Genomic DNA, 20742 nt, shown 5'->3' on the forward strand with positions numbered 1-20742 from the left:
CTTGATGTTGGCCGTGTCACGTGTGTTTACACCAGGCCCACTTGCAAGGCTACAGCCGAGCGCCCTAGCACCCTCCTGCCTCCTCCAGCTGTGCCAGGACTAGAGAGCTCTAGCAGCCCTTAGTGTGCCCTTCACTGCGCCGCCTAATGTGGCCCCAATGCTCCATGCCACAAAAAGGACAGCAGCGCGCATCCGTCCTGTCTCCCTACTCACCCTCAAGGCCTCACATCATGCAGCCGTCGCTCCCCCAAATCTGGTTCCGGCCTGACACTGCTGCTCGTCACACAGCCTGGGTGCGGCCTGCCCCGTCCTCCTAATCCCACTCCACCTGCTCCCCCCCACACCGCCTAGTAGCTGTAGCGCTCCACCTCCTTCTTGTACCAGTCGGGCAGCTCGGTCTTGACGGAGAAGGGCATGTTCCAGTGCCAGCCGTGCTTGAAGGTGCCGTCCGCGTTGCGAGGCGCGTCGTAGGCCGTGCCTGCGTGGGTTTGTTTGTTTGGGTGTGCACGATAGGCAGCCTACGGGCAGGAGCAGCACGAGCAGTTGACCCCACGTGTGCTCGCTATGGCGCACCTGCGAACCAGGTCTTGCCGCGCGCGCCGCTGAGGTCGGGTGTCTGCGGCGCCGAGCCCTCCGCCGCCGCGCCGCCGCCGCCGCTGCCGCCCTCCGGCGGCGTGTCCGGCTTGAAGGGGTAGCGCAGGCTGCCTGCGAGGTGGTGGTGGCGTTGGTGGTGCAAGCGAAGGGGTCCACGCACGACTGCTTAGCGAGATTCTCCAGGATTAATCAAACTTCTACAGGATGCAACTGCTGCGTGGGCGTGATCAGAAACTGTATGGCAGCAGCTGACAGTCGCCGACACCAGCTGCCCGACAGCCCGCTCACCATCGGGGTCCCAACCGAAGCCAGTGGTGTAGGGGTCGGGGAAGTGGATGACGCCGTTGGACTCCAGGATGTGCGCCACCTCCTTGCCCTGCAAGCGCGTGTGCGCCGTTCACATACGGGACATCCAATGAGAAGAGCCCTAGCGAGAGCCCCAGCTAGACAGCTCATGAGGCTTCCCATATTGTACACACGAGCGCATTCCTCCTGCACACACCCGGTAGCCCCGGCACCCTGGCTCTCCTCCTCCTGCTCCTCCCCCGTCGGGCCTCCTCCATTCCGCCTCCTCCCCCATTCCACCTCCTCCCCATCCTCCGCCTCCTGCACCTCCTCCTCCCCCAAGCCCCCCTTCCCCCCGTCCCCCCCCCTCCGCCTGCCCACCGTGATGGTGCCCCTGTCCAGCAGCGCCTGCGTGAGCGCCTGCAGCGCGCGCCAGTTGATGGCCAGGCCGTACATGGCCTTGGCCTCCGCCGCGTCCAGCAGCTCCACCACCTCGGCCAGAGCCACACGGGCCTGGGGGGGGGGGAGTGGGGGTTGCAAAGTGGGGATTGGTAATCAAATGTAGCGAAGTTGACAGAAGGCGATGTGCAGGGGTCACATTCATGATGTGTGATGATCAGGCACAGCCGTACGGCAGGTGAGCGGTGGTGGTGAGCGGTGGGGTGCGGACTGGCGCCATCTGTCTGCAGCACGGCCCATGCAGCCCGCCGTTCTGGCATGGCAGCCGGAACCGTAAGGTTCACCCAAGTTTGGCGGCACCGCCATCCACGTCACCCTCTACAATCCTGCAAGTCCGTCCTCCGCCACCCCCCCCTGCTTGCACACACACCTGCTCCGTGCTCATGTCGGTGGTGTGGTAGTAGAAGGGGTCGCCGTCCGCCGCCGCCGGCCCCGCCCGCAGCGTGTCGGCGCCGCTGGCGGCCTCGCTGGTTGCGGCCACGCGCAGCAGGTCGATGGGGCCGGTGCGGCGGCCCATGCCCATGGACATGATCATCTCGCGCGCAATGAGGTTGGCGTGGAACAGGTCGGGCGAGCCCATGCCTGCGGGGGTTGCGGGGGTCGCGGGTCTAGGGTCAGGAAAGCAACAAGAGACATCAAGATGCAGCGGGTTTCGGGCATAGGCCCGGGTGCACCGTATGCCGTGTGCGCTGCACACACATCTCACAAAAGCCCCTATCGCGCGGCGCCCGCCCTGTCATGTCAGCCCCACCCCGATGCCCCCTTCCTCCCAGCGCACCCCATCCCACACCTCCACGCCTCCACCTCTCCTCCCACCCCTCCCCCATCCGCCCACCCATCCGCCCACCCACCCACCCATCCGCCCACCCGTCCCACCCCTACGCACCCGTCATCTGGCCCTCGCCCATGACCAGCTTCTCGGCGCATCGGCCCGCCAGGTGCACCACCATGCGGCCCTCCAGCTCGGAGCGGGTGAGGATGGCGTTCACGTTCTTGTCCTCGTCCTCCACAAACAGCGTGAAGCCGGTCAGCACGTTGAGCGGGCACACCGACACCTGCAGATGGGGGGGGGGGGTGGGGGGGGGAGCGGGGGTTGAGGTGTGCGAGGTGAGGGCAGGGTGGTAACAAGGGAGGCCGCCGTTTATGGGGGATGGATGGATTTGATCGCAGGCAGCGAGAGGGGCTGCTGCCATTTCGTCCCAGGAACGGATCGCTACCATCTTCACGGATGCCGCTGTCGATCCCGCATCCACCCCGGCGGCTCCTTCGCCCTGTGCTCCTCCCGCGCCCCCCTGCTCCAACCCTTTCTCTCTGTGCACCACAACCATTCCGTCTTGCACAGCTCCTCCCTATGCCGCCCCCGCCCCCGCCCCCTCCCTCCCCCCTCCCTCCCTCCGCCCCGCCTCCCTTGCCCCCCACTAGCCTACCACTTATACAGCAAGCATGAGTTTACGCAACCCCTCTCCCTCCTGTCCTCCCGCCGCCCCCCCCCGCTCACCCGCGCAATCTCCTCGTAGTCGGGTGTGATGTAGGCCAGCAGCGCCTTGCCCGCCTCGTACACCGACACGGCGCGGCGCAGCTGGGGCGGGATGGGGTCGGGGCTGCCCTCCACGCCCTCGCCGCCCACCAGGCCGCCGCCGTCGCCCGCAGTGCTGGCCTCCAGCTGCGGAGGGGAGGGAGGAGGGAGGCGGGGGGCGGTTGCAAGGATTGGTACAGAGAAGTGTAGCGAAGTAGACAGCAGGTGTGGTGTTGCGCGTACCGATGATGGGGGGGTTACACTTTGAACATGGGGGAAAGGGTGTGAGGGGGACATGATGAAGCAGGGGAGGATGTGCGGCGCGGCACGCTCAGGACGAAACAGATCCATACACGGTGCACAGGTACATGGTACCTCCCCCCCCCCGCGCCCCTGCTTGTATCCTGTTTCCAACATTTGGACCTAGCTTCCACCCCCCTCCCGCCTCCTACCGTGGCCTCCATGGTCTTGTTCTCCATGGCTGCGTAGATGTCGTCCTCCGTGATGGCGTGGCGGCCCTGGCGAGCAGCCATGCGGGCGGCGCGAGCCATCAGACCCATCACGTCCGCGCCTGAGGGGGAGGGAGGTTGCATTCATGCTCGTCAAATACCGTAGTACAGTTGTGGGGGTGAGTTGTGGGGGTGCCAGGACGGTGCGGATGGGGTTGCAAGGAGAAATAGCGACGCCCAAGCAAGCAAGGGGCGCAGCGGGTGCCTGATGCAGTCAGCACGCGGAACACACACCACACCCGCGCAGCGTACGCACACGTGCTTGCTGGCCAACGCTTGTGCGCCCCGCACGGCCCCGCCGGACACCAGCGCGCTTTGTCCTCCATCCTCGCCCCTCCCTGTGGGAACCACTTGCACCTGGCCTGCCACTTGCGCCCCCCCCCCCCCACACACACACATACACACACATATACACAGTCACACACACGCCCGCGCTCACCTGTGAATCCCGCCATGGCCCGCGCCACCTCGTACCAGTTGATGTTGGGGTCCACCGCCTTGTTGCGGGCGTGGACCTGGGAGGGGGGCGGGGGATGGTGGTGGCGGGGTGGTGGACGGCGGAGGGAGGATGACTTGTGCGGTGAAAGGGCGTGTCTTCTAGGAGGCCAGTCTGCACACCACACCTATTCTCCAGCACCACCACCAAATACCCTTGTTCCACCCGCCGCAAACCGCCCCCTCCTCAACCCCTCCTCAACCTTCCACCCCGTCCTTCCTTTCTTCCCCTCTTCCCTCCCGACCTGCATAATCTTGGCCCGCCCCAGCGCGTCCGGCAGCGGCATGTAGATGATGCGGTCGAAGCGGCCGGGGCGGATGAGCGCCGAGTCGATGGCTCCGGGCCGGTTGGTGGCGCCCAGCACCACAATGCCGCGGTTGTCCTCGAAGCCGTCCATCTGGACCTGTGGGCGTGAGAGTGAAGCAGAAGAAGGAGAAGGGAAGGGTGAGGAGGGAGGACGAGGTCAGAAGTCACAGGGCATCAGGCCCCGCCTAGGGGATGGCGGCCGGCCACCGGCGGCCAGCGGGTTCTTTCCTAAGCCCCGTCATGCTCATCCAGCTTTGCGGCCTCACCGTGCCCTTCCTCGCCTCCCCCAATCCCTAACCTTCCCCCCCTCCCGGCCAGCCCCCCCCCAATGGCCCCACCAGCAGCTCGTTGATGATGGACGCCGACTCGTCGCCGCTGGCCTGTGCGCCACGCGCCGCGCCCATGGCGTCGAACTCGTCGATGAACAGGATGGCGGGCGCGGCGTTGCGCAGCCGGTCAAACGTCTCGCGCACACGGCGCGCGCCCACGCCGCTGTGAGAGCGCGTGGAGGCGAGGGAGGGGGCGGGTGGATGGGTGGGTGGGCGGGTGAGCAGGCGTTGCTGGATTGTGGTGCTATCCATGCCCCTTCCCCCGCATATCCCACCGCGCGCCCCACACCGCACCCATCCAGACCCCGCATCCGCCCCCATGATCCCACACGCTCACACTTTTAACCCCCAAAACAGAATAATCTCCCCCATGCCCGCTCTTTTGCATCGGGTTTGGTGTTCGCTTGGGCTGGTAACCACAACCCTGACCCGCCCACGCTCCCGCCCACGCTCCCACCCACCCGCCCGCCCACACACCCACCTGTACACGTCATAGAAGTCGGTGCCGCTGCATGTGAACATGCGCACGCCGCCCTCCGCCGCGATGGCCTTGGCCAGCAGCGTCTTGCCGGTGCCCGGAGCGCCCGCCAGCAGCACGCCGCCGATGCGCGCCACGCCGCGGGAGCGCAGCAGCGCCGGGTTCTGGGGGAGTGTGGTGTGGTGGGCAGGTGGGGAGGTGGTGTGGTGGGCAGGTGGGGAGGTTACATTCATAATTAGTTAAGGAAGTGGTAGACGGGGGTGGGGAGGTGGGGGTGGGGAGGTGGGGGTTGCAAAGATTGGTACAGAGAACGGGGGTGGGGGTGGGGGCGCCCAGGGGGGTGGGGGTGGGAGCTGTGCGTTAGTGTATCACGTTTGGGCCTGGTTGTTGGGTGCGCTTTGCAGCATAGCTTCCAACGCGCCAGATGAAAGCAGTCGCTTTGTTTATTAATGCCCGATGCCCCCGGAGTGGTGCTGCTCCCTCGCGCCCTCCTCACATGAACACAGTACCATGACACACGCACACGCGCGCTCTCTCTCTCACCCTGAGGTACTCGATGATCTCGTTGATCTCCTTCTTGACCTCGTCAATGCCGTTGATGTCATCCCACTTGATGAAGTCGGGGCTGCCGGTGTCGATGCGCACCTCGCGGGCCGGGGTGCGGAAGTTGAGCTTGGAGGCCACGTGCAGCATCTCGCGCCGGTACCTGTGGATGGGTGGGTGGGTGGGTGGATGCGTGGGGGTTACATGCATGACTAGTTAAGAGTAAGAGGTGTGGGGGAGAGAGCGGCATAGCGCGAGCGCGAGTGAGTCGCGATGGCGAGTCAAGGCGGTCAGCAAAACTTGCCAAACGCCCAAACCCTCACCCGCCGCCTTCGCCGGTGAGCATTCCAAACTGCCGCCCCCTGCCGCCCGGCCCCCCTCCCCTCCCCGCCCTCGCCCGACCCGCCATCACGACACACACACGCACCTGATGAACTCCTGGCGTCGGAACTTGTTGGGCAGCGGGTCCAGGATCCAGGTGTGGATCATCCAGAACAGGCCGCTGATCACCATGAAGGGAACCGTGTAGCGCAGCATCTGCGGGGGAGGGTGGGGGTGGAGGGCACGGGAAGGAGCTTTCAAAAAACGAAACCAGATACGCCCTTCTCGCACCCTGCCTTGCAAATCATTGCATGGCGAGCCCAGCCCCAACCTCACAACCACGCATCGACGTCGGTACTGCAGTCCTGAGTCCACCGTAACGTGCCTTGCCACGCCTTCAAAATCTCCGGTCTACTATTGGGATTGCTGCAAACAACCCGCCCACCCTCCACCCCGCTCCCCTGTACATCCCCCCTCACCTGCACCAGCAGGCTGGCCCGCAGGCGGTCGTCCTCCGTCACACCCGTGTCCACCACCACACCGTTGGACTAAGTGCGGCGCGTGAGGCAGCAGTGAGGGGGTGGGCAGAAGTGAGGAGCGGCAGTGAGGGACGTCAGGGGGGCGTTGCGTCGCCCGTTGGGTGATTTCTGGAGCATGGCCCCAATCAAACCCCACACGACCCTCCGCCGCCGCCTTCCTTTTGCCCTCCTCTACACCTGTGCATCAATGGCTCAGGTATCGGGGGCAACCTCCTCCGCCCCCCTCCCCCCCCCGTTCGCCGCTCACCACCCAGGGGTCCAGCCGCTCCGGGTCCCCCCTCTCCCCCTGTCTCCCGTTTGGGTCTGACTTTACCCCCCACCCACCCACCCACCCCCATACCCCACCCCAAAACACACACACACACACACACACGCGCGCGCGCGCTCCCCTCCCACCCCTCCCCTCCCCCCTCAGCCCCCTTCCCCCCTTCCTTAACTAGTCATGAATGTAACCCTCCCCCCCTCACCACCAGGTGGTCCAGCAGCTCCGGGTCCGGCGGCAGCACCACCTTGCACAGCCGCTCGCCGCCGGGGGCGGAGGCGCGCGTGGTGGCCATGACCTTGTTCTTCTCGGGGCCGTAGAAGCGCACCCGCGCCACGTGGCCCTCGCCCACCAGCGCCCACAGCTGCGTGTAGCTCAGCTCGCGCAGGACCTCCTGTAGGGAGAGGGGGCACCGGGAGGGAGGGAGGGGCCGGGGGCGGGTTGGGACTGCATCCGGGCCCGTGACCGCTTGACATCCCCTCTCGGCCGTGACGGCTTACGTTTTCCCCCACGCCTGACGGTCTCTCCCCCGCTCGCTCGCCGCGCAGCTCGCTGCGCTTGCCCTCTCCTCTTTGTCAAGCACCGCGCCTCACACGCGCCCACGCCCACGCCCACACACCCCCACACGCCCCCACGCCCCGACGCGCCCCCACGCCCCGACGCGCCCCCACGCCCCCACGCGCCCCCACGCGCGCCCACCTGTGTGCGCCAGGCGGTCTTGACGCTGTTGGCGTCCCCGAACAGCGCCATGGCCTCCTCCACCACCTCGGTGGTGAACGCGTCGTCCACCTGCACACAGACGGCAAGCGGCCGCAACGGCCAGTGCGCTCAGCCCGCGTGCGTCGTCGACACGTGTGTATCGTGACTCTGCCTCACCCCGCGCCGCCAACCCGCCTGCGCGCCCAACCCCCTCCACCTTCCTTGCAGATCCATTCCTATCCCCACCAGCCCCCTTCCCTTTCCGCCCATCTTCCTACACCTACATACCCTTTCCTCCTGAGTCATTCCACACCACCCATATCCTCTCCACCCTCCCCTCCTTCCCGCTCGCCCCTCCTCTCTCCCCCCAAACCCTCTAACCCCGCATACTACTGTTCCTGACCACGCCTTGACTTCTGAGTAACTCCGACCCCAAAACCCTCTCCCCCAACACCCGTGCCCAAACCCCGCCCGCACCATGTCCTCGGTCTTGGCCTTCTCCTTGGGCGCCGCGCCCTCCTCCGCCGCGAACAGCTCCGCCGCCAGCGCCTCCTCGTAGTCCTTGGGCGCGGCGCGGTCGCGGGAGGTGCCGCGGCTGGCAGCCTCCAGTTTCTGTGTGTAGGCGGGGAATGCGCGTGTGCGTTGTCATGAGCGTGCGTGCAGGTGTTGGTGAATGCCACAGCCGCGGCTGCGGACAGGTAGCTGTCGCCTCCCCCGCATCGTGACCGTCTCGTGCTTGGCAGGTTGCCCGCCACACAGCGCCCCAGGGGCCGTGCCGCACGTGTCCTTCTTGCCGTAGGTACGTGCCTGCAGGCCCGCCCCCAGCCCCTCCTCCGCCCCTCCCGCCTCCATATCCAGCACCTCCGCGCTCCCGCCACTCACCGCCTTGACCTTGGCCTCCAGCATGAACTGCTTGATGCCCAGGTCGAAGTCCTCGCGGTCGTACTGGTCCAGGATGGCGCGGACCTACAGGGCAACACAGGGGCGGGGGGAATACATTCATGGTTAATTAAGAAGTGAAGGCGTAGGCAGGTACAGTAGCATAGGGAGAGAGGAGGGGGCAGAGGACAGAGCGGGTTGGGGGCAGCAAGATGGAGTGGTTGGCCCGCGACTAGTCTCCGTGAGCTGACTCGCTGCCTGCTTGCCGGTCCGTGTCGCGCCAGTGTCGCGTGTGCCGGCGTGTCGGCTTGTTGACACGCGGCCCTTTGCCTGCCTCCCAACCTTGCGCCCAGGGGCTGTCCAGCGCACGCCCCTGCCACCCCAACTGCGCCCGTGCCGCCGTCCACCACCACCACCACCACCACCACCCGCCTCATCTCCCCCGCCGGTACCGCTTTTCCAACCATCTTTGCAACCCCCCGCCTCACCCCCCTAAACCCCACCAAAAACACATCTCCACGCCCTTCCACACACACGCACGCACACGCACCTGCTCCGCCACCTGTCCGCGGCTGTTGCGGTTGGGCACCTCGCCGGGCGCCGGCACCGCCGACCGCATCAGCTCGTCGAACGACAGCGGCGTGCCCAGCGCCCGGCTGCGCACCACCCGCGCCACGTGCGCCGCGTGCTCCGGCGCCGCCATCTGCGGGTGCTCCGCCAGGTAGGCCTCCGCGATGCGGCGGAGGTAGGCGCTGTATGCCGCCTCCACCGGGGTCAGGGCGCTGGTGGTGGAGGTGGCGGGCTCCAGGGTGGCGGGCTCCAGGGTGGCGGGCGCCGCGGCCAGGTCTGAGAGGACTGGGTTGGCGACGGCGCCAGCGCTGCGGTGCTGCTGCTGGTGGTGGTGCGGCTGTTGGTATGGCTGTTGGTGGTGGATGAGCGCCTCGGCGGCTGGCTGCGCTGACAGCCTGTGTGTGAGCGTGTGTGTGAGCGCGTGTGGAGGGCAGGTGAGCGGCGGGGCGTATGGAGGGCGCGGAGGGGTGTGGGTGTGGCTCGCATCTGGGCGGGCCGGCATGCTCGTGGCCGCACCCAGATGCGCGTCACGCGGACATCAGCCCAGCCACAAGGTGGCAGCTCGGTAGGGGCGAGGGGCTGCTACCGCTGGCGCCCCGGTCTGAGCTCAGTGCGTCCTCACGCAACCGGCCGAGCGTGGCAGTCCCGGGGCCGACCCCGACCCCCCGAACCCCCCTCCCGGAGTTCCCTCGACACGCGCTGGATCTCGGCCCCCACGCCCCATCCCAATTGCGCATAAGCATTGTTTCCCGCGTTCGTCACCGATTTGGGTCCGCCAGGCTCACCTGTCGCGCGCATGCGCCGCCCGAGTTGGCCCGGAGAGGACCGCGACAGCCATCAAGCCCACCAGCCCGATAGCCTTTGCTGTCGTAGATATGAGCTTTCCAATCCCGGAATCAAGCGGGAGTTCGGCCCGCCCACTGGTGCTGGGACCCGAGTCTTGCGGCTGCTCTCCTCGCGATGTGGCCAGAGTGCGCACGTTAGCTGCTCGGCTCCATCTCCGCTGCATGCATGATCGCCGGCAGCTGACGCCTAGTTCTAGGGGCGTGCAAGGGACACGCGGACTGCAAAGCACTGGCGCAGCCCTCCAAGCCGGCCGAGAGCTCGCGGCAGGACTCGCCAAGAGCGATCCCGAGGCCGCACAGCGAATGGCCATTCCCGACATCCTCATAAACGGAATTCGACCTAAAGAGACATCGCGGATTCGCCCCGGTCGCGGGCCCCAAACTGCAAACCTGACCCGTAAATGTAACTTCACAGAAACAATCCTAAACGAAGCGGATTGCAAGATCTAGGGCTCCAAGCGCCTATGGACCAAAGTGGTCTTTGCATGAAGGAGGAATGCATGTGCAGCAGTGTTCTGAATTCCTTTGGCTCTGTACACGGCATATCATTGAATATCCGTCCTTCAGTATCAATGCACGTATAGGCAAGCAGGAAGCAAAAATGAAGAAGCTGTTTGGGCAAGTGGCGAGGAAAGCGGTGCGTGGAGCACACAGTCTATCTACATTTTAGCAAGTTGGCATCTCAAAACTTGTGCTGCTGTTTTCGGGACTACATATTCACGCGACGCTGGGGATTGCGGGAGTTGGCTGTAGTTTGAGCGCTTTGCACGTCTGTGCAGGTCGCTCTGGCGGACGACATTGCCTCATACAATGATGGGAGGCACGTACCGGCCAAAGGTAGTAAGGAGCGCAGCGATATGCCAAGGGCTGTGGGAAGATGGACCGGGCACTCGATTCAGTCGCGCGAACGGGCTGGCTCAGCTGTGGCTTTGCCCCCACATAGACTCCCAGGCCAGCCACCAGCAGCACTTTCGTCATCTGCTGCGTGAAGAAGTGGAAGGGGCGCTTGCTCGGGAGACTTCTAGCTGCCGGGGACTTCCGCGCAACACCCCGTAACGACCCTCGCCCCCTGACATTCATGTGTGACCTTCCACTCCCACCCCACCCCCCACCCCCTTCTTCCACCCATCCCCGAACCCCGGACCCCCAGCTCGGCCGGGTGGCGCCCCCAAGGGTGGCGATGGCGGCGCGGGCGATGGCGGACTGGATCCGGTGCTCGAGCACCTGCTGCGCAATGTGCGCTCGCGCCACGTGCGGCAGCACTTCGCGCGCACGCCCGCCACCGAGTACACGCGCCACCGCAACCTGACCATCCAGGTCAGCACGACACTACTCTGCTACAGCCATCTCCCCAGTTGCTGTTGCTGTAGCACCGCCCCACCTGCGTTGCTGTGGTAGCAGTTGCATCCGTGATGACAGCACAGGGGAACAAGCTTGCAGCGTTTGTGAACTGGTCGCTCATCCCGAAGGCTTACCGCACGCCGTGTTCGGCCTCTCGCCCACTCCGCTGCATCGCCCGCAGGTGGCCACCTACAACGTGGGCGGCAAAAAGCCGCACCCAGGCATCCGGCTGGATGACTGGCTGGGGCCGGGCGCGGCGGGGGCGGGGGCGGGGGCGCGGGTGCCGCCGCAGGCGGGCCCGGCCGCCGCCGCCGCGGCTCCGGGCGGTGCTGACGTGGTGGCTGTGGGGTTCCAGGAGCTGGTGCCGCTTAACGCCGGCAGCGTCATGGGAGGTGGGTGGGCGCTGGCGTCAGGCCTGGGCGGCTCCGGCAGGGCCATGGCTGAATGGGCAGTAAGTTGTTCTCGTGGCACTGACCACGACCGTGACCTCAACCCCCATTTCATGTGGCAACACCGCACACGCGCGAACCAGCGCTGCCCCCGCCACCTGCTATACACACACTGCTCTGCCGCCCTCCCCTTCAGTCCTGGCCAATGACAATGTGGACGCGTGGGACCGCTGCCTGGCCGCCCATCTTAACGGAGAGGAGTGGTGGGTGCTGCTCGAGCAGCTTTGTGAACTTTTGTGAAGCTATATCGATGCGAAGTTGTGGGGTGCGATACCTGTTTGCAAATGGGGTAGGCCGGCAGAAGAAACCACGTCGCCTTGAGCTTACGTCACGCCCCTCGCACGCCGCGGTCTGGGCCACAGGGCGGCGCAGCGCTACGGCACGCTGGGCCCCGCGGCGCCCGGCACCGCCGCCGCTGCCGCTGCCGCCGCCGCCATGCTGGACGCCAAGTGGCAGGGCGGCCCCCCGCCGCGCAGCCAGCTGGAAGGCGGCGGCGGTGGCGGTGGAGCAGGCGGCGGCGGCGCTGAGGGGGGTTCGGGGGTTGAGGACTCGACGTACGTGCAGGTGGCCAGCAAGCAGCTGGTGGGCGTGTACCTCAGCGTGTGGGTGCGCCGCAGCCTGCTCAGCGCAGTGCACGGCGTGCAGGTGGGCGGCTGGGTGGGCGGGTGGATGGTTGGGTGTGGTGGCGGAAGGTGTGGCGTTGGCATGTGAGGCAGGGCATGCTTGGTGTGGCCAGAACATCACGGCAGGCGGCATGGTGTATTCGGCCCAGACGTTTTCGTCCAAACAACAACTGTTCGGGTCAGCGTTCCCGCTCTATCCTTTCCCGTCCGCGTGACGCGGCTGTTTGCCGTCACGTCGTGTCACGTCACACACTGTCGTGTGCCCCAGGTGACGACTGTGGCCACCGGCTTCGGCGGATACCTTGGCAACAAAGGTGAGCTTAGTGGCCCCGCACCCGGCTCCTCCTAGTCCTCCCGCCACGCCACGCCCCATCCCCCTAACCCCGCACTACTAGTCCACTTCTTACCTAACCATAAACGTAACCCACAGGCGCGGTGGCTGCGCGGCTGCGGCTGTTTGACAGCAGCCTGGTGTTCGTGGCGGCGCACCTCACCGCCGGCGAGGCGGAGGGCGACGAGCTGAAGCGCAACGCCGACGTGGCCGACATCCTGCGGCGGGCGGCCTTTGCGAGCGGGCTGGACGGTGGCGGCGCGGTGCCCATGACGGCGTCCGCGGCGGCGGCCGTCAGTGAGTGCGGGGTGGGCTGGCGGGCAGGGGCGGGGGGGGGGCGGGCGGGCTAGGGGGTTACATGCATCAAGTTTACGAAGTGAAGTCGTAGCCAGGTACAAAGGGGCTAGGGGGCGGGGGTGAGGCCGGAGGCGGCGGCGGTGGTGTAGGGAGGGCGAGGGGCGAGGGGGCTGCAGGCGTCGGTGGTGCCGGGCTGGGCGGTGGTGCAGGGAGGGCGCTAAGGCCAGGGGGCCAGGAGGTGAACGAGCCGGCCGAGTGAGCGTGTTGGTCTGGCTGTGAGGGCGTGATGGGCAGAGGTGGCTGGGAAGACATGGAGAGCTGACCTTACATGAGCGTGTTGGTGGTACCAAATGAGAGAAGGGGTTCAGCTGGGAGCCAGGGTTTCACACGCGGCACTTATTGTGTTCGCGTTCGTGCCACGCGTGCAGGCGCCTCTCTGGGCCCCGGCCACTGGCCCGCCTGGCCCTGCGGCATCACCGACCACGACCTGGCCATCTGGGTGGGAGACCTCAACTACAGACTTGCTGTAGCACCCGCGGCAGCAGCAGCAGCAGCCCAGCCCGGCAGTAGCAACTCCGGCGCCGGGGCTGCTGCTGCTGCGCCGGTGGCGCCGAAGGCGGCGGGTGGCGGTGGGCTGCTTACGGATGCGGATGCTCGCGCCGCGATTCGTTCGGGGAAGCTGGACGCGCTCATCAATGTGGACCAGCTGCACCGGGAGCGGACGGCGGGGCGCGTGTTCAAGGTGGGTCGCAATTCGTGATGCTACCTGTGTTAGCACTGAGTTTGGTACCTGTGTCTGCTCGTTAGGGTTGTGTACGGTATTGGAGTCTGCAGGCGGCGCCGTTGATGTGCGGGTATGTGCTTGCCTGACCTGCAAAAGCATGCCGGCACCCACAGGGCTGGCACGAGGGCAGGATCACATTTGCGCCCACCTACAAATACAAAGTCGGCACGAACACATACAACGTGAGTGCATGAAGGCCGGTGCGCCCACTGCTAAGAACCACGTGTACGGAAAGGATTCCTTTCTGCACCATCACAACGTCGCGGCGTTGCGGCCATCGCGCCAACCTCCTCGCCAACCTCCTCGCCAACCTCCTCGCCAACCTCCTCGCCAACCTCCTCGCCAACCTCCTCGCCAACCTCCTCGCCAACCTCCTCGCCAACCTCCTCGCCAACCTCCTCGCCAACCTCCTCGCTAACCTCCTCGCCAACCTCCTCGCTAACCTCCCCTTGTCCCGGTCGTCTGCTTTCACCTGGGCCCCACAGGGCGATGACGCGCCGTCGGCCTCCGCCTCCTCCGCGGCGCTGGCTCCGCAGCCCGCGTCCCAGTCCCAGGCCGACCTGGCGGTGGCGGAGGACGCCGACTCCGCGTCTGTGACGGGGCCCAGCGCGGTCGTGGGTGAGTGGGGGGTGCGGCGGATTTTGTGTTTGGGTGTTTGGGTGGGTGGGTGGTGGGAAGGCACCCGCGCTGGGTTTGTGTCACTCGACACGTGAAGAGTTTGTAGCTTGAGCATGGCTTCAAAAAGACGGTTGGCGTGTTGGCAGCAGCAGCAGCAGCAGCCGATGCCGATGACGGCCTGGGGCCCTTGGGGAACGACGTTGCGGACTGACCACGGGCGCCGCGGCGGTGCCCCCAGGCCCCGACGCCGAGAGCCACAAGCGTCGCACGCCCGCCTGGTGCGACCGAGTGCTGTGGTGGACACGTGCCGGCGCCCACGACCAGGCGGCGGCTGCCGGCAGCAGCGGGACGGCCGCCGCCACACTGAAGCAGCTGGGCTACTGGCGTGGCGAGCTGGCGTTCAGCGACCACCGCCCGGTGAGTGATGGCCGCTGCTGGGGTGCGGGAATGCAGTGTGCGGCTCGTGGTGGACCCGGTTGCGTGTGTAGCCCCTTGCCGCGCCTGCGCACCCTACAGTTGCGGGGACTGCACAGCGCGCGCCACCGCAGTCCATTCACCGCCTGCGACCTGATTAGGATTTACGCGTATCTGACTGTGTATGCAATTGTAATGTGCGCGCTATCTGTGCCCCGCCGTGCGCAGGTGAGCTCGCTGTTCTCGGCCCAGGTGGTGTCGTACGACCGGCCCAAGATCGAGTCGCTGCTGGAGGCGGCGCTGAGGGCGGTGGACCTCATGCAGCAGAGCATGCGGCCCAAGTGAGTGGCAGGCCGAGACTGAGAAGCGGCAGCGGCGGTAGCAGCCAGGGCCAGGGCCAGCAGCAGCAGCAACAGGGGCACGTGGCATGGGCCGGGGCGGGCACGGCGTGCGCGGGTTGTACACTTGCACAAACCGGATCGGTGCCGCGCGGGCCCGCCTAATGGCCACTCACCTCCATCCATCAGCACCCCCCCTCGCCTTCCCCGCCCACACCCGCCTCCCTGTCCCGCGACCCCACTCGCCCCATCCGCTCGGCTTCCTCCTGACGCCGCCGCCCGCCCTCCACAGGGTCACGGTGGAGCCGGTGGTGCTGGAGGCGGGCGACTGGGTGGCGCCGGGCCGGCACGTGCGCCTGCGCGTCACGCTGTCCAACACCGGGCCCGTGGAGGCCATCTGGCACTTCATCCCGCCGCCCAACGCAGGCGGCGGCGGCGGCAAGGGCGGCGGCGGCAAGTTCGGGCTTGACGACGAGACGCCGCCGCTGCCGCCGTGGCTCACGGCCACGCCGGCGGAGGGCGTCCTGGCGGCGGGTGGGTGTGCGGGCGGCGCGGGCGGCCGGGTGGGCGGCTGTGGTTGTGGGTGCGTCCTTAATGCACATTCGCACGCACCCACCCACCCACCCATTGACCCATCCCCATCCACGTGTCCACAGGTGCCACCTGCGAGTTGGACCTGTCGGTGCTGGTGGCGGGTGGCCCGGGCGGCGCGGCGGCGGCGCTGTCAGCTGACGTGGCGGGCAGCGGCCGCGGCGGTGGCGGCAGCAGCGCGGGCGGCTCGCTGGACTGCATCGTGATCCTCCGCATTGAGGACAGCGGCGACAAGTTCATCAGCATTGGGGGTGAGGCAGCAGCAGCAGGGGAAGGGAGGGAAGGGGAGCAGCCAGGCAGTGGGTTGGGTGCAGGCGATGCCTTGAGGTGGCTGGAGTGCACATGCCGTGGTGTAAAAGTGACAATCTGCCCACTCGTACCGCTTGCCACGGACATTCCTTACACGCTTCTCTTCCTCCTCCTCCCCCTCTTGTGTTCCCGCAGGCCGCTACCGGCGGTCGTTCCTGGGTATGCCGCTGGCCGCGTTGCTGGCGCCGGGGCGTGCCGGTGGCGTGCTGCCGGCGGCCGAGGCGGAGCAACTGGCGGCGGGGCTGGGTGTCGGGCCGCTCGCACTGACCCCTGCACCTGCGCCCGAGGCCGGCAGCGAGGGCGAGGCGGCGGCGGTGCCGCGAGAGGTGGCGGCGCTGCTGGCGGCGCTGGCGGCGGATGGCGGCGCGGCGCTGCGGACACCGGGCATCCTGGTGGACTCGGCGCCCGAGGCGGCGGCGCGCGCTGGCGCGGCGCCCGAGTCGGAGCCCGCAGCCGCAACGGCGCCAGCAGCAGCGGAGGCGGCGGAGGCGGATGCCGGCGTGGAGGCCGCCGCCGCGGCGCAGCAGCCGGCGAGCCGGGCGGGGCAGTGTGCGCTGCTGCGGGCGCTGGAGGCGGTGCGGTTGCCGCTGGACGGCGGCTGCGGCGTGCCGCCCTCCGCCGCGCCTCACGACGTAGCGGCGCTGCTGCTGCTGTGGTGCGGCCAGCTGCCGCAGCCCCTCATCTCCACCGCCGCGGCGGACGCCGCCGCCGCCGCGCCGCCGGTCTCGCCGGGCGATGCGGCCGCGCTGCTGCGCCGCCACTGCGACGCGGCGTCGCGTGGCGTGCTGGCAGCGCTGCTGCCTGTGCTGCGCTCCGCGCTGGCGCCAGCGGCGGTCGCTGCCAACGGCCTCAGTGCTGCGAGGCTTGCGGGCGCCCTCAGCGCTTGGTGGCTCCCGCCGCTGGCGGCGGGTGCGTCGCCGGACGCGGGCGCGAACCGCCGCCGGCTGCTTCGCATGCTGCTGGAGCCGGCAGCGGCTGGTGAGTCGCTGGTGTAAGAGTTTGTTGGTGTGACGTGGCGGCAACAGGTCGTCGGCCCGGGCTGAATGGAGGGGGCTGGACACTGTCGGGATGATGGAAGGCCGGCAGAATGTGGATATGAGCCATGGTGAGGACTGAGGCTGTGCAGGATGCAATCCGGTTTGTCGTGCGCTTCTGGACCAATCAGCAATGGGAGACTGGTGAGACGAGGTGCGGCATGGCCAGAAGGAAAGGTAGAGTGAGCTCACGTGTCTGTGACGTCACAAGGTGTTCTTAATGGTGTGAAAGGGCTGCAGAAGGGGGCGACAATGGGCCATCGTGGCCCACGGGGGGGAACGCCCTGTCAAGCAGGCGTGTGGGATTGCTACCCGAGGCTCACCCTTAGCCAGGGTACCTTACTTTTTGTACCTGCATAGTGCATACGGTAATGTCGATGTTTCTTCAGTATTTTGGATTTCTGGATGTTGGTCATGGCGCGACTTTGCTGTGTGCAGCAGCCCGCGTGCCATCGATGCCATTCGTTGCCATTGCCGTACAGGTGGTGGGCGGGCAAGGGTAATGGGTCACGCAGCTGGCTGGTATTCAAAGCGTTCTCCTCATACACATATCGAAAACAACAAAGTACAGAGCACCTAGGACCCACCATGCTACGGGTTGGCGCCAACCATTCGGGCCAGGGCTGCGGAGCGCGCAACACGAGGGCCGCACACCGCACCCGCGTAGCCGTTGTTGTCCTCGCCGACTCGCGGCCAGCAGTGCTCATTACAGGAGCTTCTACAGGCATAGGCAAAACTGCTGCGCTTCACCTCGCAAAGAAGGTGACAGCGCGTCGCAAATCAGCCAGCAATTGCGAACTCCAGCGCCAACGACTGCAACTTGCTCTACTGTATCATGCAGAACTGGCAAGTGTTTGCGGGCGTGCGGAAAGAGATTGATGGAGCCGCGTTGGTCGCCGAGTCCAACGGAAACATCGAGCCAGTCATCCTTGACGTGGTAGACAACACGAGTGTGCAAGCGGCGGTCGCGCTAGTGCAGGACCGGCTAGCACCGAGCGGCAGGAACTTGTCGGGGCTTGTGAACAATGCAGGTGCGTGCGCAGGGGGCGATAGGGTTCCCGGGGGGGGGCAAAGTTGGTGCGGGTTCGTGTTTGCATCGCGGCAGCAGGCTCTGCGTTGCCATGGACCCAACCCCCTTGCCTAGCTTCTCGCTGCACGGCACAAACTACCACATGTTCTGACGTGTGCTGACCCATGGTTGCGGCCCCCTCACTTCCCCAATTCCCCACCCGTGCAGGCAAGGGCGTGTTCATGCCGCTAGAGCTGATTGACATCGACGTGTTTGATGACGTGATGCAGTGAGTGGCGGGGACACCCCCGAGTAGAAATTAAGGGTTGAATCCTTGGGGATGTGAGGATATAGCCTTGTGGGGATGTGGATTAAACAATTGTGTATTAGCGCTTCGCCTCGCACCGTGTGTGATGAACAGCACCGTTCGAGGGGAGCGGCCGACAAGCGCAGCTGAGGCGCCGTTAACCACATTATCACGCCCGCGGAAGCAGTTCATGCCCTTCTCCTGCTTGTGCACCTGACCAGACGTGTGTCCGGCCGTGACACACAGGGTGAACGTGTCCGGAGTGGTCCGCACCACGAAAGCGGCGTTGCCGCTCCTGCGCAAGGTGCGCGGGAAGTTCTTGATGATTCTTTCTGTGATAACCGCCGCTCCCTTGTCCTCCTTTCTTAGCTAGCCAAACACCACCTGGTGTTGCATCAAAGCATACCGGGAATCATGAAAGCACCCCCAACTCCCACCCGCCATCCTCCACTTCCTCTTGCCCCTCTGCACGCCGCCCCCCCCCCCCCAAACCCCCAGTCTCGGCCGGACCAGGCTCCGGGCCGCATCGTGAACATCGGCTCCTACGCCGGCTCCATCTCGCTGCCACTGTTCGGAGCCTACAGCGCCAGCAAGTTCGCGCTGGAGGCCCTCAGCGACACCATGAGGTGCGGGGGGGGGGGGGATTACACTTATGATTAAATAAGAGGGGGAGGGGAGGGGGGCAGCAGCAGGGGGGGAGAGGGAGGAAATCGTCGCCCAAACCAGGGTGGATGAGCCGGCGGCTCCTTTGTATGGCTTCTGGTGGCACGCATGCCCGGGTGCAGCACGAGTCGTGTGCCCTATGTGCCGTACCGCATCGTGTGTCCGCTCTCCTCTCAGCTGCACTCGCTGAAGGGGTGTTGTGTGTCTGCACCAGGTATGAGCTGGGGCCCAAGTGGGGCATCCAGATCAGCCTGATCAAGGCCAGTGGTGTCAAGACCCCCATTTGGTGAGCGTGCTGGAGAGCTGGTGTGTGGGGATGTGTGTAGGGCTGGTGGGGGGCTGCGGTGCCATAGTGCACGTGTGCAGTAGGGGTTGCCCCTTGCGGCTGCACAGCACCAACACCAGCTTTGGCTTGCGGGATGCATGCGAGCCTTAGCCGTGAGCGCCGCGCGCGCGGCCTGCCTCACTGCACCGGCGCGCAGTTTATCCAGAGCGTCTGCGCGCAAGTGAACGGAGCTATAGCGGGCTGACTGCCCAAACCCAACCCTCGCTATCGGTTGACACATTGGTGGCACCCGGCACTGTGTCGCCACAAAGGCAGAGGTTGACCCATACCTGCATGGCCCATGCCTGGATGACCCACACCGTAAGAAACGTGTCGTGTGCGCTGACAGGGACAAGAGCATCGGCAGCAGCAACAGCTACCTGGACCAGGTGGAGCCGAGCCGCCTGGCGCCGTACAAGGGCATGTGTGAGGAGGTGAGGTAGACGGGGTACAGGTTGAAGGCGCAGGATGCGCGCGCGGGCGTTCGGGCGAGAGGAAATGGTGGACTTCTGATGGGGGAAAAGGCATGAATCAGGCGAGGCGCCGCCGGGGATTGAGCTATTGCGACAGGGTCAGGCAGCATGAGCATCCCACTCACTGTGCACCGCACCGGGGTGCGGGCATCGTGCGGTGTGTCCCCATGCCGACCGTGGGCCCACAACACGGCCGAAGGGTAGGTGCAACAACCGCCATCCCCTCACGCTACCGCACGCCCGCCCACCCCCTGCCCTGGCCTACACGCCAAACGCACACGCGCACACACTGCACAGATCATGGAGATTGCCCGCCGCGGCGAGGAGACCGGCATTACCTCGGAGGAGGTGGCGGCCACAATTGAGGAGGCGCTGACGGCGCCGCGCCCGCGCAGCCGCTACCTGATCGGAAACGGCGCAGAGCTGCAAATGACGGCGCGGCGACTGCTGCCCGACTGGATCTGGGACAAGCTGCTCCTCAACAACCTGCGGAAGGTTGTGGAGCCGCTGTAGTGATAATGATGATAATAACACAGTTGGAGCGTGTTCAGCTGTGATTTTGCTGGGGGACAGTTGGGAGTAGGTGGCATCGGCGGGGTCCGGCGTGCGAGGCGTGTCAGGGCGTTCCGTCAGGGCGTGTCGGCGGTTGTCCTGGTTGGTGCGTGCTTGGTATGTCTGTATGATTTGGCGGCCGTGAATCCGTGATCACTGAGGTTGTGTAGTAAGGATATATGTTGTGCAGGGGTCGTACTTAGCAGTCTAGCACCGCCAGAGTGAACATGGAGGGGGAGTTGAACTCACTTTGACTACTCTCTGACTTACCCGTACCTCTGAGATTCTGACTGACGTCTGAATCATGAAGTGAACTGTGCATGTACTATTTTACAGCGCACCTTGGGTGGGGCTTGCTTCGTTTAGTTAACTTGTGCAGCAGGGCTGCAGTATCCTGAGACGCTATGAATGGCGCGGCTGTCAACACACACGAACTCAGACCGACTTACCCTCACAGATGCATACATCTCCACACATACTTCCATTCTGTTTATCCGCTCACGCTCAACTCTAGCCACCGGCACCATCCGCTACCGGCACCATCCGCTACACCGGGTACTGCCACATCTGCTGGGAGGCCGGCCGCAGGCACGTCATCGACACGCCGCTCGGCACCGTGCCCAGCCTGCTCAACACCGCCTACAGCAGCCCGGC

The 20742-nt window shown here is 66.0% G+C and overlaps 3 protein-coding genes across 3 annotated transcripts; 2 read left to right on the forward strand and 1 right to left on the reverse strand.

The window, feature by feature from the left end:
- Positions 1-14: 14 nt before the first annotated feature.
- Positions 15-10076, reverse strand: CHLRE_07g352350v5 (uncharacterized protein). The gene is made up of 21 exons (XM_043064587.1): positions 9571-10076; positions 8766-9180; positions 8219-8302; positions 7814-7948; positions 7337-7426; positions 6843-7031; positions 6316-6384; positions 5943-6052; positions 5516-5678; positions 4976-5136; positions 4504-4657; positions 4104-4262; positions 3803-3878; positions 3307-3425; positions 2837-3001; positions 2225-2393; positions 1709-1920; positions 1261-1392; positions 883-970; positions 574-705; positions 15-478 (listed from the first exon to the last, which is right to left on the reverse strand). Exons 1-21 carry the CDS (start codon positions 9792-9794, stop codon positions 348-350), a joined length of 3177 nt encoding a protein of 1058 aa, XP_042923155.1. The 5' UTR covers positions 9795-10076; the 3' UTR covers positions 15-347.
- A 112-nt stretch (positions 10077-10188) lies between these two features.
- On the forward strand, positions 10189-17268 carry CHLRE_07g352400v5 (uncharacterized protein). The gene is made up of 16 exons (XM_043064588.1): positions 10189-10267; positions 10410-10467; positions 10781-10947; positions 11153-11363; positions 11557-11623; positions 11783-12065; positions 12312-12357; positions 12474-12671; positions 13100-13413; positions 13569-13637; positions 13941-14073; positions 14312-14490; positions 14716-14828; positions 15118-15359; positions 15482-15667; positions 15861-17268. Exons 1-16 carry the CDS (start codon positions 10232-10234, stop codon positions 16718-16720), a joined length of 3162 nt encoding a protein of 1053 aa, XP_042923156.1. The 5' UTR covers positions 10189-10231; the 3' UTR covers positions 16721-17268.
- A 48-nt stretch (positions 17269-17316) lies between these two features.
- Positions 17317-20538, forward strand: CHLRE_07g352450v5 (uncharacterized protein). The gene is made up of 8 exons (XM_043064589.1): positions 17317-17521; positions 17601-17790; positions 17997-18057; positions 18322-18379; positions 18574-18701; positions 18953-19024; positions 19413-19497; positions 19834-20538. Exons 1-8 carry the CDS (start codon positions 17348-17350, stop codon positions 20047-20049), a joined length of 984 nt encoding a protein of 327 aa, XP_042923157.1. The 5' UTR covers positions 17317-17347; the 3' UTR covers positions 20050-20538.
- The last annotated feature ends 204 nt before the right edge of the window (positions 20539-20742 follow it).

The sequence above is a fragment of the Chlamydomonas reinhardtii genome, chromosome 7 (genome assembly GCF_000002595.2).
Source record: "Chlamydomonas reinhardtii strain CC-503 cw92 mt+ chromosome 7, whole genome shotgun sequence".
In the NCBI taxonomy this organism is placed as follows: Eukaryota; Viridiplantae; Chlorophyta; class Chlorophyceae; order Chlamydomonadales; family Chlamydomonadaceae; genus Chlamydomonas; species Chlamydomonas reinhardtii.

Excerpts from the sequence above, each read along its gene's own strand:
- CHLRE_07g352350v5 (XM_043064587.1), bottom strand. The coding sequence starts at position 9,794 with ATGCAGCGGAGATGGAGCCGAGCAGCTAACGTGCGCACTCTGGCCACA. Across the intron at positions 4,658-4,975 it reads GACTTCTATGACGTGTACAG|CGGCGTGGGCGCGCGCCGTG; the intron begins GTGGGTGTGTGG and ends GCGCTCTCACAG. Across the intron at positions 1,393-1,708 it reads CCGACATGAGCACGGAGCAG|GCCCGTGTGGCTCTGGCCGA; the intron begins GTGTGTGTGCAA and ends CCCCCCCCCCAG.
- CHLRE_07g352400v5 (XM_043064588.1), top strand. The coding sequence starts at position 10,232 with ATGAAGAAGCTGTTTGGGCAAGTGGCGAGGAAAGCG. Across the intron at positions 10,268-10,409 it reads GGCAAGTGGCGAGGAAAGCG|GTCGCTCTGGCGGACGACAT; the intron begins GTGCGTGGAGCA and ends ACGTCTGTGCAG. Across the intron at positions 14,491-14,715 it reads CGTTCAGCGACCACCGCCCG|GTGAGCTCGCTGTTCTCGGC; the intron begins GTGAGTGATGGC and ends CGCCGTGCGCAG.
- CHLRE_07g352450v5 (XM_043064589.1), top strand. The coding sequence starts at position 17,348 with ATGCTACGGGTTGGCGCCAACCATTCGGGCCAGGGCTGCGGAGCGCGC. Across the intron at positions 18,702-18,952 it reads GCCCTCAGCGACACCATGAG|GTATGAGCTGGGGCCCAAGT; the intron begins GTGCGGGGGGGG and ends TGTCTGCACCAG. Across the intron at positions 19,025-19,412 it reads GGTGTCAAGACCCCCATTTG|GGACAAGAGCATCGGCAGCA; the intron begins GTGAGCGTGCTG and ends GTGCGCTGACAG.